This window comes from Hypanus sabinus, chromosome 20 (genome assembly GCF_030144855.1).
Source record: "Hypanus sabinus isolate sHypSab1 chromosome 20, sHypSab1.hap1, whole genome shotgun sequence".
NCBI classification, from domain to species: Eukaryota; Metazoa; Chordata; class Chondrichthyes; order Myliobatiformes; family Dasyatidae; genus Hypanus; species Hypanus sabinus.
Genome location: NC_082725.1, coordinates 6,168,111 through 6,183,306, shown reverse-complemented (window position 1 = coordinate 6,183,306; position 15,196 = coordinate 6,168,111). Strand labels below are relative to the sequence as shown.

Sequence of the window (15,196 nt, the reverse complement as noted above, 5' to 3'; positions counted from 1 at the left end):
ATAGCCCTGACAGCTCCTCTGTACCTACTTCCAAGTACCTTAAAACTGTGCCCTCTTGTGCTAGCCATTTCAGCCCTGGGAAAAAGCCTCTGACTATCCACATGATCAATGCCTCTCATCATCTTATATTCCTCTATCAGGTTACCTCTCATCCTCCGTCACTCCAAGGAGAAAAGGCCGAGAAAATGCATTTAACTAATTTCCATTTCTAAACCAAGAAGCAAAACAATTAGTGACTTTGTGAACTAATGCACTTGCTTTCTGTGTTCTGCATGCACTATTATGAATCTAATTGCCACTAGCTTTGTTTTTTTAATGGCAATTGCACATTGTTTTGAGTCCAAAGTGTTGCTTTTGTGTTTTGTTTAATTAGCCATTTTACTAAGTGGAGAAAAGCAGAAAATAATACCATTTTTTTGAGTTTCAATATCGCATTGCAAAAAAGCAAGATATGTTCAAACTCAAAAAAGTAGGAATTGCAATATATATCAAATCGATGCTCTACATTCCTCTACTATTCAAGCAGTAGTCAGATTGTGCTAAGAAGAAATTCTATAAAGCCACAGCAATATACATCCTTGCTTTTATATTCTAGTCCTCTCAAAATGAATGCTAGCATTGTATTTGCCTTCCTCACCACCGACTCTACCTGCAAGTTAACCTTTAGGGAATCATGCATGAGGGCTCCTCTGATTTATGAACTTGCTCCCCAGTTAGAAAATAGTTCATGCCTTTATTCATTCTACTAAAGTGCACGACCATACACTTTCCGACACTACATTCTATCTGCCATTTCTTTGCCCATTCTCCCAATCTGTCTAAGTCCTTCTGCAGATACCCTGCGTCCTTAACACTACTTGCCCCTCCACCTAACTTCACATCATCTGCAAAAATGGCCACAAAACCATTAATTCCTTCAACCAAATCATCGACATATAACATGAAAAGAAGTCACAATACCAACCCCTGCAGAACATGACTAGCCACAGATAGCCAACCAGAAAAGGCTCCCTTTATTCTCACCATTTGCCTCATGCCAGTCAGCCAATCTTCTATCCATGCTACTTGACTTACTGGTTTAATTCCATCTCACCTACTGGGGCATAGGCCATTGATAACAGCTCACCAGAGTCCTTTGTCCTGGGCCAGTCTGTCATATTCTCTCAAGATGGAACCCATCTTCTAGGTGTATCCTTTCTTTCCTGGGTAAGAGGTCTTTAGAGCTTCTGTTGGTATTTTTGTAGTTCTGGATTTTTACAGAATGGGAATGTTAGCCCCATACCAAACTACCCTCCCTTTGCAGCTGAGTTTAGGAATGTTCATTAGGGAGTTTTCCTTGCTGCTATCTTTCCTGTAACATCATATTTTGCTAAGCAGCCTCTTGAGCAGCACCTTGTCAAAGGTTCTCAGAAAATACAAATAAACAACATCCACTGACTCTTTGGTCTATCCTGCCTGTTATTTCCTCAAAGAGTTCTGATAAATTTGTCAGGCATGATTTCCCCTGAGGAAACATGCTGACTTTTGCCTATTATGCCATGTACCTCCAAGTGTCCCAAAACCTCATTCCTAATAATAGACTGCAACATCTTTCCAACCACTGAAGTCAGGCTAACTGGCCTATAATTTCCTTACTTTTGACTCCCTCCTTTTAAGAGTGGAGTGACATTTGCAATTTTGCAGTCCTCCAGAACTTTTCCAGAATCTAATGATTCTTAAAAGATCATTATTAATGTCTCCACAATCTCTTCAGCTACCATCTGGTCCAGGCGACTGATCTACCTTCTTACCTTTCAACTTCCCAAGCATCTTATCCTTAGTAATGGCAGCAGTACTCACTTCTGTGCTCTGACACTCTCACATTTCTGGCATTCTGCTAGTGTCTTCCTCAGTGAAGACAGATGCAAAACACTTACTAAGTTCATCCACCATTTCTTTGTCCCCCCATTACTACCTCCCCAGTGTCACTTTCCAACAGTCTGATATCCATTCTTGTCACTCTTTTATTGTTTATATGTAACTCTCTGTATCCTCTCTTATATTGGTGGCTAGCTTACATTCATATGAATCTTATTTTGTATAAGAATTTTCATTACTGATTAGAAAGAGGGCAAGAGTGAATCTGAGCAGCTCCCAAGGTATCAGTAGACTTTTCACTGCAGTTTGGTAGATGTTATGGGATGCTGAAGGGGAATAGAACAAAGGAGAACCCTTCACATAACAGGATCATAATGAAAAAGTAATGATTTCAGTGTAAAATGATACCGGTTAACCTATGAGGAGAAGTTTCATAATTTCCCCTCACTTAAATATTAATGAATGATCTAATAATAAGTGTCAAAGAATGATTAACTAATCAGATGGAGTGAAACACTTCTGTGGGCCTCCATTTTCTGTAAGGGACACCTACACTGCATGTAGGTTGTTCCCGGTCTACAAACACCCAACAAATGGACACCCCTACATACAAACGAACCCATTATTAGATTCCAACGTCCAAAGTGCATACATTGATTGGTTGTTCCGTATCAGTCTTACGTGCTTTTGATGGCCTTTATTACATACTGTGGAGGTATGCATGGCATATCAAGTGATTTTTTTTTGTATTTTATGACTTATGGACAGAATTAACATTCCTCTGTGAAAATGGAACTTGCTCGTTATCTGGCAAAGGTATATGGAGTGATTGGTCTTTTGATGGCTAGAAATCTCCTCCTTCTCACTTCCTCATGATAACTAACATTTAGCTTTATAGCTTCTGCTTGTTCAAGCATCTCTAATATTCTCTATCATCTAGTTACTGGGTTTGTTCCAGGTATACAAACAAGAAGCAATACTGATCATCCTAATTGATTGGCGATAATTATATTAACAATATATGGATGGATGTACTCAAATGTATGAATTTCTATACAGTTGCTGGTATGGTATCTTACTGTGCGATCCACAGATGTATTTGTAACTAGCTATGGTATCTTTTCCTAACAGAGAATGGGTAGACCGAGTCCCTCCTGCTCATTTTCTCCGCGTGTTAATTTGCCTGCGGTTATTAATGAGGGATCCATTTTATCAGGTTTGTAAATACACCATTCACTGTTGCCTTTTAATGAATGTGATTGATGATTTATTTAAATAATGATTATTTTTACTGACTTGTTGCCATTATACAGAACTGTATTTATCAAAGCAGAGAGAGATTTTGTAAATCTGGTGGGAGCAAAGGATGTTGGGAATAGTGAGGGTGGAGCACCACGAGAGGGATGCGGGGCAGGTAGCAGAGAAGGAGTGTCAGGGGCGGGGAGGGGGGGGTTGTGCTGGCAGCGGCACAGGTGCAGACAGACCTGGCCCTGACACACCAGACAAGGTTATTTGATTCCAAACAATTGGTTTATTGATCATTACAGAAGGTCTCTCTGTAGTGCTTCCTTTTTCCTCCTCTCTCCCTTCGCCTTTTCACAACCATAATCACCCTCTCCCTGCCCCCTTCTCACTCTCAGTCCATGATAGAGACCCAGATCATAATCAGGTTTATCATTACTACAGTACCATGCAAAAGTTTTAGGCATCCTAGCTAGCATATAATGTATATGTGCCTAAGACTTTTGCACAGTTCTGAATATTATATGCAATTTGACTGGGTAGTGACATGGTGCTACTTTGAGGTCTCTCTGCTTGTTTTTTGGTGAACTTTTGTTCTGATTACTTTTATTTGATTTATTTTCACTATTTTGGAATATACAAAATTGAATGAAAGGGAACCAATCGATATAACTAGGGACAACTCATTATCACAAGGGATTCTGTAGAGGCTGGAAATCCAGTGCAAAAAACACAAAATACTGAAGGAACACAACATGTCAGGCAGCATATGTGGTGGGGAATAAACAGTTGTCATTTCAGGCTAAGATCCTTCATCAGGTCCTAATGAAGGGTTTCAACTCTTTGATAGTTCAAACCCTCTACTTCCAAGCCAGTTTTCAACCTAACTTTCCCTGGATCCCTAAAATGGTAAGATGACATTTCAAGAATAATGCCTCTTATTCATCTATTTCCAATGAGTCAAGAACCAACACATTTTTTCTTGTAGGACACTCCCTCCATACCTGGAAACCTCCTCTGAACCATTTCCAGTAAAATAATATCCAGGCTTAAATTTGAAAACCAATGCTAGTCACAGTGATCTTGATGTGGTTTCCTAATGCATTGTATAATTGCATAATATTTTATACTCTGACCACTCAAAAATTAAAATTTCGATTACACGAGCCTTCTTTATTCTCTACTGCACTTGTATGTGAGCTCTTTGTTCACTTTCCATTTAAAGTGCAAACATTTCTTTTAATAAGGTTTTTAAATTGACCATTTGATTCATGTGGGAATGTCAGATGCATCAGGTTACGGTTACTTGCCTTCAGTTACCTTGTAGCAATTTTTAATGTGAGCTATTAATGTCACAGTATATTTACTAAACTAGACATGACTAAACTTCATATCTCCTTGTATGACTGCATGAGTCTTCATTTACTGATATTTTCCTTTCAGAAAATTTTCATTCAGCTTGGAGGTGTTGAGAGCTTAGCACAGGTAGGTCATAAGACCATAAGGTATAGAAGCAGAATTAGCCCTTTTGGCTCATGGAGTCTTCTCTTCCATTTACTCATGGCTGATTCATTTTTCTTCCCAGCCCTAATCTCCTGCCTTCTGCCCACATCACTTCATACCCTGACCAATCAAGAATCCATCAACCACTGCCTTAAACATACATGAAGTCTTGGTCTCCACAGCTGTCTGTGGCAATGAATTTCACAGATTTACCATCTCTGGCTAAAGAAATTTTTCCTCATACCTGTTCTAAAAGGACAACCCTCTAATCTGAGGGGGTGTCTTCTGGCCTTAGACTCTCCCACCATCGGAAACACCCTCTCCACATCCACTCTATTGAGGCCTTTCACCATTTGATAGGTTTCAATGAAGCTGCTGCTCATTCTTCTGAATTCCATTGAATACCAGCCCAGAGCCTTCAAATGCTCTTCAGATGACAAGTTGTTTAATCCCAGAATCATTTTCATGAACCTCCTTTGAACCCTCTCCAGTTTCAGCACATCCTTTCTACATTAAGTGGTCCAAAACTGCACACAGCACTCCAAGTGAGGCCTCGCCAATGTTTTATAAAGTGTCAACATTACATTCTTGCTTTCATATTCTAGTCATCTTTAAATGAATGCTAACATTGCATTTGCTTTCCTCTCCACAGACTCGGTCTGTAAATTAACCTTTAGAGAATCCCGCATAAGGACTCCTGAATCCCTTTGCATCTCAGATTTTTGTATTTTCTCTCCATTTAGAAAATAGTCAGCCCTTTCATTTCTTCTACCAAAGTGCATGATCATACACTTCCCAACACTATTCCACTGCCACTTCTTTGTCCATTCTCCTAACCAACCTAATTTTCCCATTCTACCTGCATGTTGAAACCCCCCATGACTATATTAACATTGCCCTTTTGGTATACATTTTCTATTTCCCATTGTAACTTGTAGACCATATCCCTCACTACTGTTTGGGAGTCTGTATCCAGCTCCCATCAGGGTCCTTTTACCCTTGCAGTTCCTTAGCTTTATCCACAACGGCTCAACACCTTCCAAACCTATGTCAACTCTTTCTAACAATTTAATTTCATATTTTTACCAACAGAACCATGCCACCCCCTCTGCCTTCCTACCTTTCCTGTTGATGCAGTGTGTGTCCTTGAATATTAAGCTCCCAGCTGTAATCTTCTTTCAGCTGTGATTCAGTGATGCCTACAACACATTTGCCAATCTGTAACTGCTACAAGTTCATCGACCTTATTCCACATATTGCATGCATTCAAATGTAATACCTTTGGTCCTGTATTCTCTCTTTTCAATTTTGTCCCCCGTTTACGTTGCAACTTATTCAGTTGACTACAATTTTGCCCTGTGATCAGCCTCTCCTTGCTAGGAGTCTCGCTACAAATTGCCTCTGTTTGTAAACCAACTACCCCATCCTTAGCACTGTCACTCCGGTTTCCGTCTCCCTGCCAAATTAGTTCAAACCCACCCAACCAACTCTAGCCAACCTGCCCATGAGGATATTGGACCCCCTGGGGTTCATGTGTAACCCGTCATACTGAGAAACGCTGCATTTTAAATTTATTCATGATTTGATGTTTTTGAATGATTGTTTTAAATCATTCAATTTCCTTTGCTTTACAGTACTTGGAAACAGTGGTACAAGGCTACCTTGGATATGGAGGTCAACAGTTTGTCATTGACAGATTAGTCACCGTGACTTGTAAGCTCTATTTAACCTCATGTAAATGGTAGATAATAAATGAGCTTAATTAGTCATTTGTGTTTCTTTTAACTTTATATGCAGAGCATAACTTAGTTTTTGGTCTAAGTCTTAGAAAAGAAAAAAACAAATCCACAACTTTTTTCAATGAAAAGTGGGGGATTCTCCAAATCCTCATGTCTAATTAAACATGGCCAAAATAAGCATATCAACCAGGCATTCACTCACAAAATGCTGGAGGAACTCAGGACAGGAATGAGCTTTAGGAGATGAATAAAGTGCTAGCGTTTCAGGCCAAGACCCTTCCTCACTCCTGAACAAAGCATCAGCTTTTTTATTCCTGTTCATATTTGCTGCTTAACCTGCTGAGTTCCTCCAGCATTCTGGATTTCTAGCATCTACAGAATCTCTTGTGTTTAGTTCAAATTGATATGTTGGTTGTGAGCCACTTGTCTTACTGTATGAGGTAACCAGATCTCTGAACACCAACGTCTATTATTCTCACACTGATTTAATAATACACTGGTTTTCTACTCTTCCCACCCAAGTTCACTTAATCTGCATCATTGCACACAGGCACCATGGTAGCATGGTTAGTGTGATGCTATTGGAGCTCATGGCATTCCAGAGTTTGGAGTTCAATTATGGCACCATTCTGTAAGGAGTCTTGTTATGTACTCCCCATGGAACACATGGATTTTCTCCAGGTCCTCTGGTTTTCTCCCACAGTCCAGAGATGTACTGGGTAGGCTAATTGGTCATTGTAAATTGTCCCATGATTGGGTTAGGGTTAATCGAGGTTATCAGGGATTGCTGGGTGGTGGGGCTTGAAGGGCCTGAATGACCTACTCCATGCTGTATTAATAAATAAAATAAAATTTTGTGTCCTCCTCACAACTTACATTTCTACTTTGTATCAGCAAACATGATTAATTTATAGTTAGTCCCATTTATACATTTAATATAAAACTTACCAAAATCAATTTACATATTAGAACATAAGACCATAAGATATAGGAGCAGAAGTAGCCCTCCACCATTCAATCATGGGCTGATCCAATTCTTCCAGTCATCCCCACTTCACCGCTTTCACCCCATACCTTTTGATGCCCTGGCTAATCAAGAACCTATCTATATCACCCTTAAATACACCCAATGACTTGGCCTCCACAGTTACCACCCTCTGACTAAAGTAATTTCTCTGCATCTCAATTTTAATAGGACATCCTTCAATCCTGAAGTCATGCCCCCTTGTCCTAGAATCCCCTACCATGGGAAATAACTTTGCCATATCTAATTTGTTTTGGCCTTTTAACATTCGGGATGTTTCTATGAGATCCCTCCTCATTCTCCTGAACTCCAGGGAATACAGCCTAAGAGCTGCTAGACGTTCCTCATACGCTAACTCTTTCATTCCTCAAATCATTCTCATGAATCTTCTCTGAACCCTCTCCAATGTCAGTATATCCTTTCTAAAATAAAGAGCCCAAAACTGCACACAGTACTCCAAGTGTGGTCTCATGAGTGCCTTATAGAGCCTCAACATCACGTCCCTGCTCTTATATTCTATACCTCTAGAAATGAATGCCAACATTGCATTCACCTTCTTCACAATTGACTCAGCCTGGAGATTAACCTTTAGGGTATCTTGCACAAGGACTCTCAAGTCCCTTTGCATCTCTGCATTTTGAATTCTCTCCCTGTCTAAATAATAGTCTTCCTGTTTATTTCTTCCACCAAAGTGCATGACCATACACTTTCCAACATTGTATTTCATTTACCACTTCTTTGCCCATTCCCCTACACTATCTAAGTCTCTCTGCAGGTTCTCTTGTTTCCTCAACACTACCAGCTCTTCCAACCATCTTTGTATCATCAGCAAATTTAGCCACAAAAACATCTTGTAGTGCTGAATAACATTATTATTTTAATGTATGCTGGTTTTGATATTTTAAGGCTGGTATCTCATTTATCTTTTATTTCAGATATTTTTCAAAAACTGGCAGCTGTAGTCGAACAAAGAGAACGGATAATTTCATGTGGAGCATATAAGGTATCTGATTTCCATGATAACTGGAAAGTTTATTCAGTAATCTACTGGCCTAAACATCAATCATGATCATCTGCTGTAATATGCAACTCTAAAATGTTTAGTTTACCTGAATCCTGAATATTCTAGAAATATTTTGTGCTAAAACAGAGAATTTGTCTGTTTATTTTGATCTTAATTGAAATTAAATTCATCAATAGAATCATTATTGTTTTAAAATTTTGATGTTCTCAATAAATGCAAACATACACTCAGTGACCATTTTATTAGGTATAGGAGTGGGACATGGTGTGGGCTTCTGCTGCTGTAGCTCATCTGTTATATTCTGTAACTCCAAAACATAAAACTAATCAGAAGGAAGACAAGGAAGCCAAGAGATGTGCGTAAGCTTCATTTTTACTTTAAGCAAAGCACATACGTATGAGATGGTGGCGTGATAATGTATGCCATTCATGTACTTCATATATTTAACTGTAATGAATTTTTAAACAACAGAGTAATTAATCAAGCAATACATTTACAATATTTCTCAAATATTATTGATATATTAAATACACATCACCATCTACTTCAAGGTTCAACATGCTGTGCTTTCAGAAATGTTCTTCTGCACACTACTGCTGTAATGCATGGTTCATTGAGTTACTGTTGCCTTCCTGTTAGCTTCAACCAGTCTGGCCATTCTCCTCTGACCTCTTTCATTATTAAGGCATTTTCACCCACAGAACTGCCACAAACTGGATGGTTTTTTTTTGTAAAATAGAGACTGTTGTGTGCGAAAATTCCAGGAGATTGGCAATTTCTGAGATACTCAAACCACCCCTTTCAGTGTAACATTATACTGCACCAGCAACAAAGGTAATTTCCTGCCTCTGTGGGTAAGGAGTTTATCAATTCTCCCTGTGACCACACAGGTTTCCCTACGTGGTCCAGTTTCCTCCCATATTGTAAAGGGTTAAGGTTAGTGAGTTGTGGGATCTGCTAATTTTTCTATCCTCAGGTTTCTTTTTAGGAGTTCAAGAATAAGTGAACGCTTTTTGTTTTAGGACTGTTTATTTTGAAGTTTAAATAAAGGAAGCGATACAGAGCATATGAACCTAAGACAAAGACAAAATGGTGATTTTTGCAGACTGATAGTTTTATACTGGGATAAGGCCACATTCCTAGGATCAACAAAGAGTCAATCAAAAGATACACCGTCACAACACATGTCTCAAGTGCAAACACTTGTTGTTGTTGTTGTTGTTGAGTGTCATTAACCTGGCTAACATTTAGCCAATGAGAAAATGAAATTATGTAACTGCCATATTGCCTTGCCACCAGTAGGTGGAGACAAACACCATATATTGTGAAAATATACAAGTTAAAAATATTAGTAACCACAATTTTAGTCTTGCCAAGAACCTTATTAATTCAACTAATATCTTATTAATAGCATAAAAAACCAAGTTCAACATTATGTTGGCACCGAAAACATGGTGACACGTCCCCAGCACATCCTCAGACTGTGTTGGTTGTTGACCCATTTCACTATATGTTCTAATGTACATGTGACAAATAAAACCAATCTTTACCTTCTGAAATGGCTTGTGACAGTTCAAGAAAGGACTGTAAGTTTCCATTGATTAAAAGTTACTGTTTGAAGAAAAAAGGCAAAAAATAACCACAAAAATGCTAGTTGCAGATTGTCAACAAAAATCAACACAAGTGTAATTATTTCTAATGTATACTTTATTCCCCAAGCAAACAAATGGCTGTGTCATATATATATATATAAAGAGAAACACCCACAGCCCCCAAAACATAATAACGTACAATTTAACATGTAACATACACAGCAAATTTAACCCTTAACAGGTCAGTATTTTTTTTTGGGGGGGGGGAATACCAATTGGAGATACTGCTGTCCAAATCAACGTTATTTTTCCGTGTTAAATTGTTTGAAATTTACTGGAAAATGGCAAGATTTAATTATCTAAAGATTAGCTTTATTTATCCCATGTAAATTTCACATGTACACTGACCAATGACCAACACAGTTCTAGGGGTAGCCAACAGATGTTGCCACAATTTGGGTGGTGATACAGCATGATCAGGCCTTTGCCATTTAGCCTTTCGCAGCTATTTAAGCTTAACCCATGCGTCTTTGGAATATTGGAGGAAATCGGAGCAGTGAGGAGAAATCCCAGACGGTCATGGGTAAAACGTATAAACTCCTTGCAGGCAGCACTAGGAATTGAAGCCCAATTGCTGATCACTGGCACTGTAAAGTGCTGTGCTTTGACTATGCTACTATGTTGAAGACAAAGTGAAGCTTTTGAGATTAAAACCTATTCTTCCAATTAAGATTAAAGAGAGGAAAGGCCTGATTGCTCACCAAGTTTTGATGGACTTAGTTTGTTCCTGAGCTAGCTAGAGATTAACATATTTATACCAGTAAAGAAAAGAACATACCTGCAAAGTTCGAAGTAAATTTATTATTTAAGTATGTATCTGTCACTATACACTAGCCTCAGATTAATTTCTTGCAGGCATTCACAGTGAAGCAAAGAAGTACAATAGAATCAATGACAAATTCCATACTGACAAACAACCAATGTGCAAAAACATATCTGTTGTTGTTGAATCTCAGAAATATACATGAAGTAATAGTTTTCAGCGCTGGTACCATTGTGACACATGAAATAAAACAAAATACAATTATTATGTCAAGAAAGCAGAAACAAGATGATTTATACCAGAACCTTTTAATCTGAGATATTTTCTTTAGACCCTGGTAAAGCTACTGGCAGCCAAGGACAATAATGTATTACTGGGTGCTCTCCTTGCTCTTACCAGCTTAGCTGAAAGGTATGTCATTTAAATAAGAAGCACAAAATATAACTCTGCAGAGTGATGTGCAACTGAACAAGATGATAACGTTTACTATCTTTTTAAGTCCTGAGTGCAGAGTGAAGATAGGGGAACTTACAATTGTAGAAAACCTGTTAGTAATTTTACAAGAATATGACTTGTTATCCAAAAGGTAAGTTGAATATTTACTTTATTCAAATGTTACAGTATTAGAAGCAGTTTAGGTATGAGGTAATTAATTAATCAAATACAGGACTACACAGTACTGAGTTTTTAACCCTGGTCTTGTGAAGGGGGTTTGCTCTGAGACATTTACTCTGTTTCTCTTTACACTCAATAGTGCTCAACCTGTTGAGACACCTGCAGTTTGTTTTTATTTGACTTCATTGTTGCTTGGAATGTGTCACTAATATGAGCCTATTTTTATGGAAGGAAAATGCAGTCTTATAGATTTTACAGATTCTTGTATGATTATTTTATAGCTCCATTGTATAAGAGTCAAGATTGTTTAGTGTCGTTTCAACTATACAAGTGTAAGGGGGAATAAAGTAATTGTTACTCCAGATCTGATGCAGCACAAAAAAAAGAACACAATAATAAAACACACAATAAATATAAATACATAAGATAACTTAGATTGATTTTACATCAATCAGTCAGATAAGTAGATTGATTGTATGTCCATAAAGTGATGCTTGACAGAGGAGTGTCTGTACATAAGGAGACTGACAGGAAATTAGAGGTGGTGGTGGAGGATGTGGAGGGGTTGGTTAGTGGGTGGAGGTGTTGATCAGCTTTACTGCTGAGAAAAGTTACTATTTTCAGTCTGGTGGCCCTGCTGTGGATGCTACGTAGCCTGCTCCCTAATGGGAGTGGGACAAACAGTCCACTAGCAGGGTGGGTGGGTCTTTGAATTAATCCTTGATATAAATAATCATTTCATTGTTTCCTAGAATTATCAGGTGAACGTGTTATGTGTACACCATGACATCGACTGAAAATTGTAATATGTGAAAAAGGATATCAAATTTGTTATGTATGTCACTTGTCTTTCTGTAGATTCAGTCGGCGGAAAAAGGGCAATTAGCATTTCCTTTCAGTGTTTCCGAATTTGTGTCATTGTTCATGAAAGTGAATTTTTGTTAAGCTATTGAGAAAGTTCTCTAATTCCTCAACCAAATATTTGGGATTGTATGTTCTGTTGAAGAAGAAGTGGACAGTTTAGCCTCTGTCCTTTAAAGCACATACAAAATGCTGGAGGAATTCAGCAGGTCAGGCAGCAGATATGGAGGGGAATAAACGGTTGACCTTTCAGGCTGAGACCCTTTAGAGGAATGGAAAGGAAGGTGAAAGAAACCAGAATAAGAATTAGCCTCTGTCCTTTCTGGTTTTTGATTGATTGATTGCTTTCTTTAACACTGATGGTGTTTGCAGAATGACAGCTGAGCTGCTTCGTCTACTCTGTGCAGACGCTCAAGTGAGAGAACAGGTTAAGGTCTATGAAGGAATTCCTATTCTCCTCAGCCTGTTGCATTCCGACCACCTCAAACTGCTATGGAGTGTTGTTTGGATCCTGGTTCAGCTGTGTGAGGATCCAGATACCAGCACTGAGATTCGTTTATGGGGAGGCATCCAGCAACTCCTGCACATTCTCCAAGGGTGAGCTTAAAGTATTGTAAAGCACCATTTAATTTGATCCTTTTGTGTTAGTTACCTGTTACAAAACTGAAAGTACAGGAAGGTACTTCTGTTAGACATAATATAAGAATAGATTATTCCCAACTGTGCAATACTGATTTGTGTGCTGTATAATGTATTGACTTATTTCTGTGTGTGTGTTTTTTTTTAGTAATTTATAGTTTGGATTATTATGTATTGTGATGTACTGCAGCTGTAAAACAACAAATTTTATGATATATGCTCTTAAAATTAAACTTGATTCAGAATAGTATTGTGACTTCTGTGCAAGAAAAAAATCTTGCATCTAAAATACTTCAAGCATAGTATTGGATTTTAATATAGATGAATGAGGATATTTATGAAATGAGACAGTTTCAAGCATTGGACCTTAACATCGGAGCAGAATTAGGCCATTTGGTCCAGCAAGTCTGTTCTGCCATTCTATCATGGCTGATTATCCCTCTCAACCCCATTCTCCTGGCTTCTCCCCTTAACATTTGGTGTCCTAACTAATCAAGAACCTCTCAACCTCTGCTTTAAATACATCCAATGACTTGGGTACCACAGCTGTCTGTAGCAATTATTTCCACAGATTCACCACCCTCTGCCTACAGTAATTTCTGTAGGCAGGAATGTGCCATCATTCTGAGACTGTGCCCTCTGCTCCTAGACTCTTCCACTGTGGGAAGCCTCCTCATCACATCCATTTTATCTAAGCCTTTAAATATTTGTGAAACCCTCTGGTTTCCTTGGCTGCGTAAATCTAGGGGAGACAACCTCTGGCCCCGCCAAACTCGCGAGATTGAGGCGCTCTCCCACTCCAAACCCTGTTTGTGTGGATGCTGTGTAATCTGCCACCCTGCTACAAATTAGTGCCACAAGATAACAGACAGTACACTGCTTACGATTAAAAGTTATCTTTATGATCGTTAATTTGACTAAGGGGTTAGTAAAGAAAAGGGCCATTTTAATGAAGCAGTGTAATGCGCACAAGTTGAATCTCATGGTTTCTCCATAGTCACCTATCTTCAGTCAGTCTCACCCCGGCTTCCTTCAATCACAGTCCTGCTCCAGGTCGAATACTACGACCTCTTCTTTCCTCTTTACCTGCTCTCGAACAAAAGCCCCAAGCCCAGCCTTAGAGTCCCTCACCAGAGAAGCGTCCCCTTAATTCAGCCATCCTAATTGGATGGCACACATTTTTCCTCATCTCTTATTTCACCAGTAACCCAAGCAAGCAGAAAATAGAACCGACTGCTCTTATAGAACAGCCAAGGCGAAATACATACAGCATAACAGTAAAGGTATGAACCAGGGCACTACATTTGATAGATTTCAATGAGATCACCCCTCCCCCCCTTCATTCTTATAAACTCCAGCACTAGTTTTATTACCCTTTGAAATTGATAATATGCTTCCTGAATTGAAAATAGTTCATTCAGGGAATTTAGAATCCTGTGACTTATTGTGCAAAATAATTATTGCTGAAGCATTTTGATAGTTTAAAGAATAATGTGAACATCCATCACTCTGCCAATTAATTAAGATGTTTGTAACTCCAATTGGAGAACGTTATCTACTTCAGAGCTGCTATTCAAATGAGGCTGCAACACACATGATTCTGTTTTGATTTTGATGTAATCCTATTCAAGTAGGATTAGCGTAGAATGACAAAAAAGGTCTCCATAACATGTTGGGCCGAAGGACCTGTTTTGTTGTGTATAACTTTGATTTATGTGAATATACTTGGAAATAAACATTCTAGTATTTCCAATTGAGAAATTACAATGTCTCTTCCACTGTTAAGTCATTAGCCTGTATACTCAGTCGATTCTCTCCAGTCTTTCCAGACTTTTTGTGCTGCGTTGTTAAATTGTTCACTTTTCACAGAGTTCACCACAACGTAGGGACTCACCTTCAAGGACTCTACAACTCATGTTCTCAGTATTATTGATTTGTTTGCTTGCTTGTTTGTTTATTAGTTTTATTTTGCTCTTGCAAAGTTTCTCCTTTGTGTGTAGTTTTTCATTGATTCTGTTGTATTTCTTTGTTCTACTGTGAATGTCTGCAAGAAAATGAGTCTCAAGGTAGTATTTGGTGACTTTAATAATTACTTTGAACTTAGAACTTTATTGATGCTTGTGACATGTAGAGTACATCGGCACTGTATCTATATTTTTCATTGTGTAGTTTAATATGCTTTATCTTTTAAGTTTGCCAAAAATAAACATTGATTATGTTACTTTTGGCGCATGTTGTGAGGGAAGATATGAAAATAACTTTTGTTCGTTCCTAGAT

General features: G+C 38.4%; 1 protein-coding gene across 11 annotated transcripts in view; it reads left to right on the top strand.

The window, feature by feature from the left end:
• Positions 1-15,196, top strand: part of nek10 (NIMA-related kinase 10) — a 111,171-nt gene that overhangs the window by 22,561 nt on the left and 73,414 nt on the right. For 9 of the 11 annotated variants that reach the window (XR_009506944.1, XR_009506943.1, XM_059945004.1 and 6 more), the window contains exons 6-12: positions 2,989-3,073; positions 4,543-4,584; positions 6,237-6,315; positions 8,301-8,368; positions 11,136-11,215; positions 11,304-11,390; positions 12,653-12,877. Coding sequence is in view for 9 of the 11 variants with exons in the window: in XM_059945004.1 (XP_059800987.1) it covers positions 2,989-3,073; positions 4,543-4,584; positions 6,237-6,315; positions 8,301-8,368; positions 11,136-11,215; positions 11,304-11,390; positions 12,653-12,877 (666 nt within the window). In the remaining 2 variants the exon portion in view is untranslated. The remainder of the gene's footprint in view (positions 1-2,988; positions 3,074-4,542; positions 4,585-6,236; positions 6,316-8,300; positions 8,369-11,135; positions 11,216-11,303; positions 11,391-12,652; positions 12,878-15,196) is intronic. The other 2 variants (XM_059945005.1, XM_059945007.1) reach the window with 2 other exon arrangements.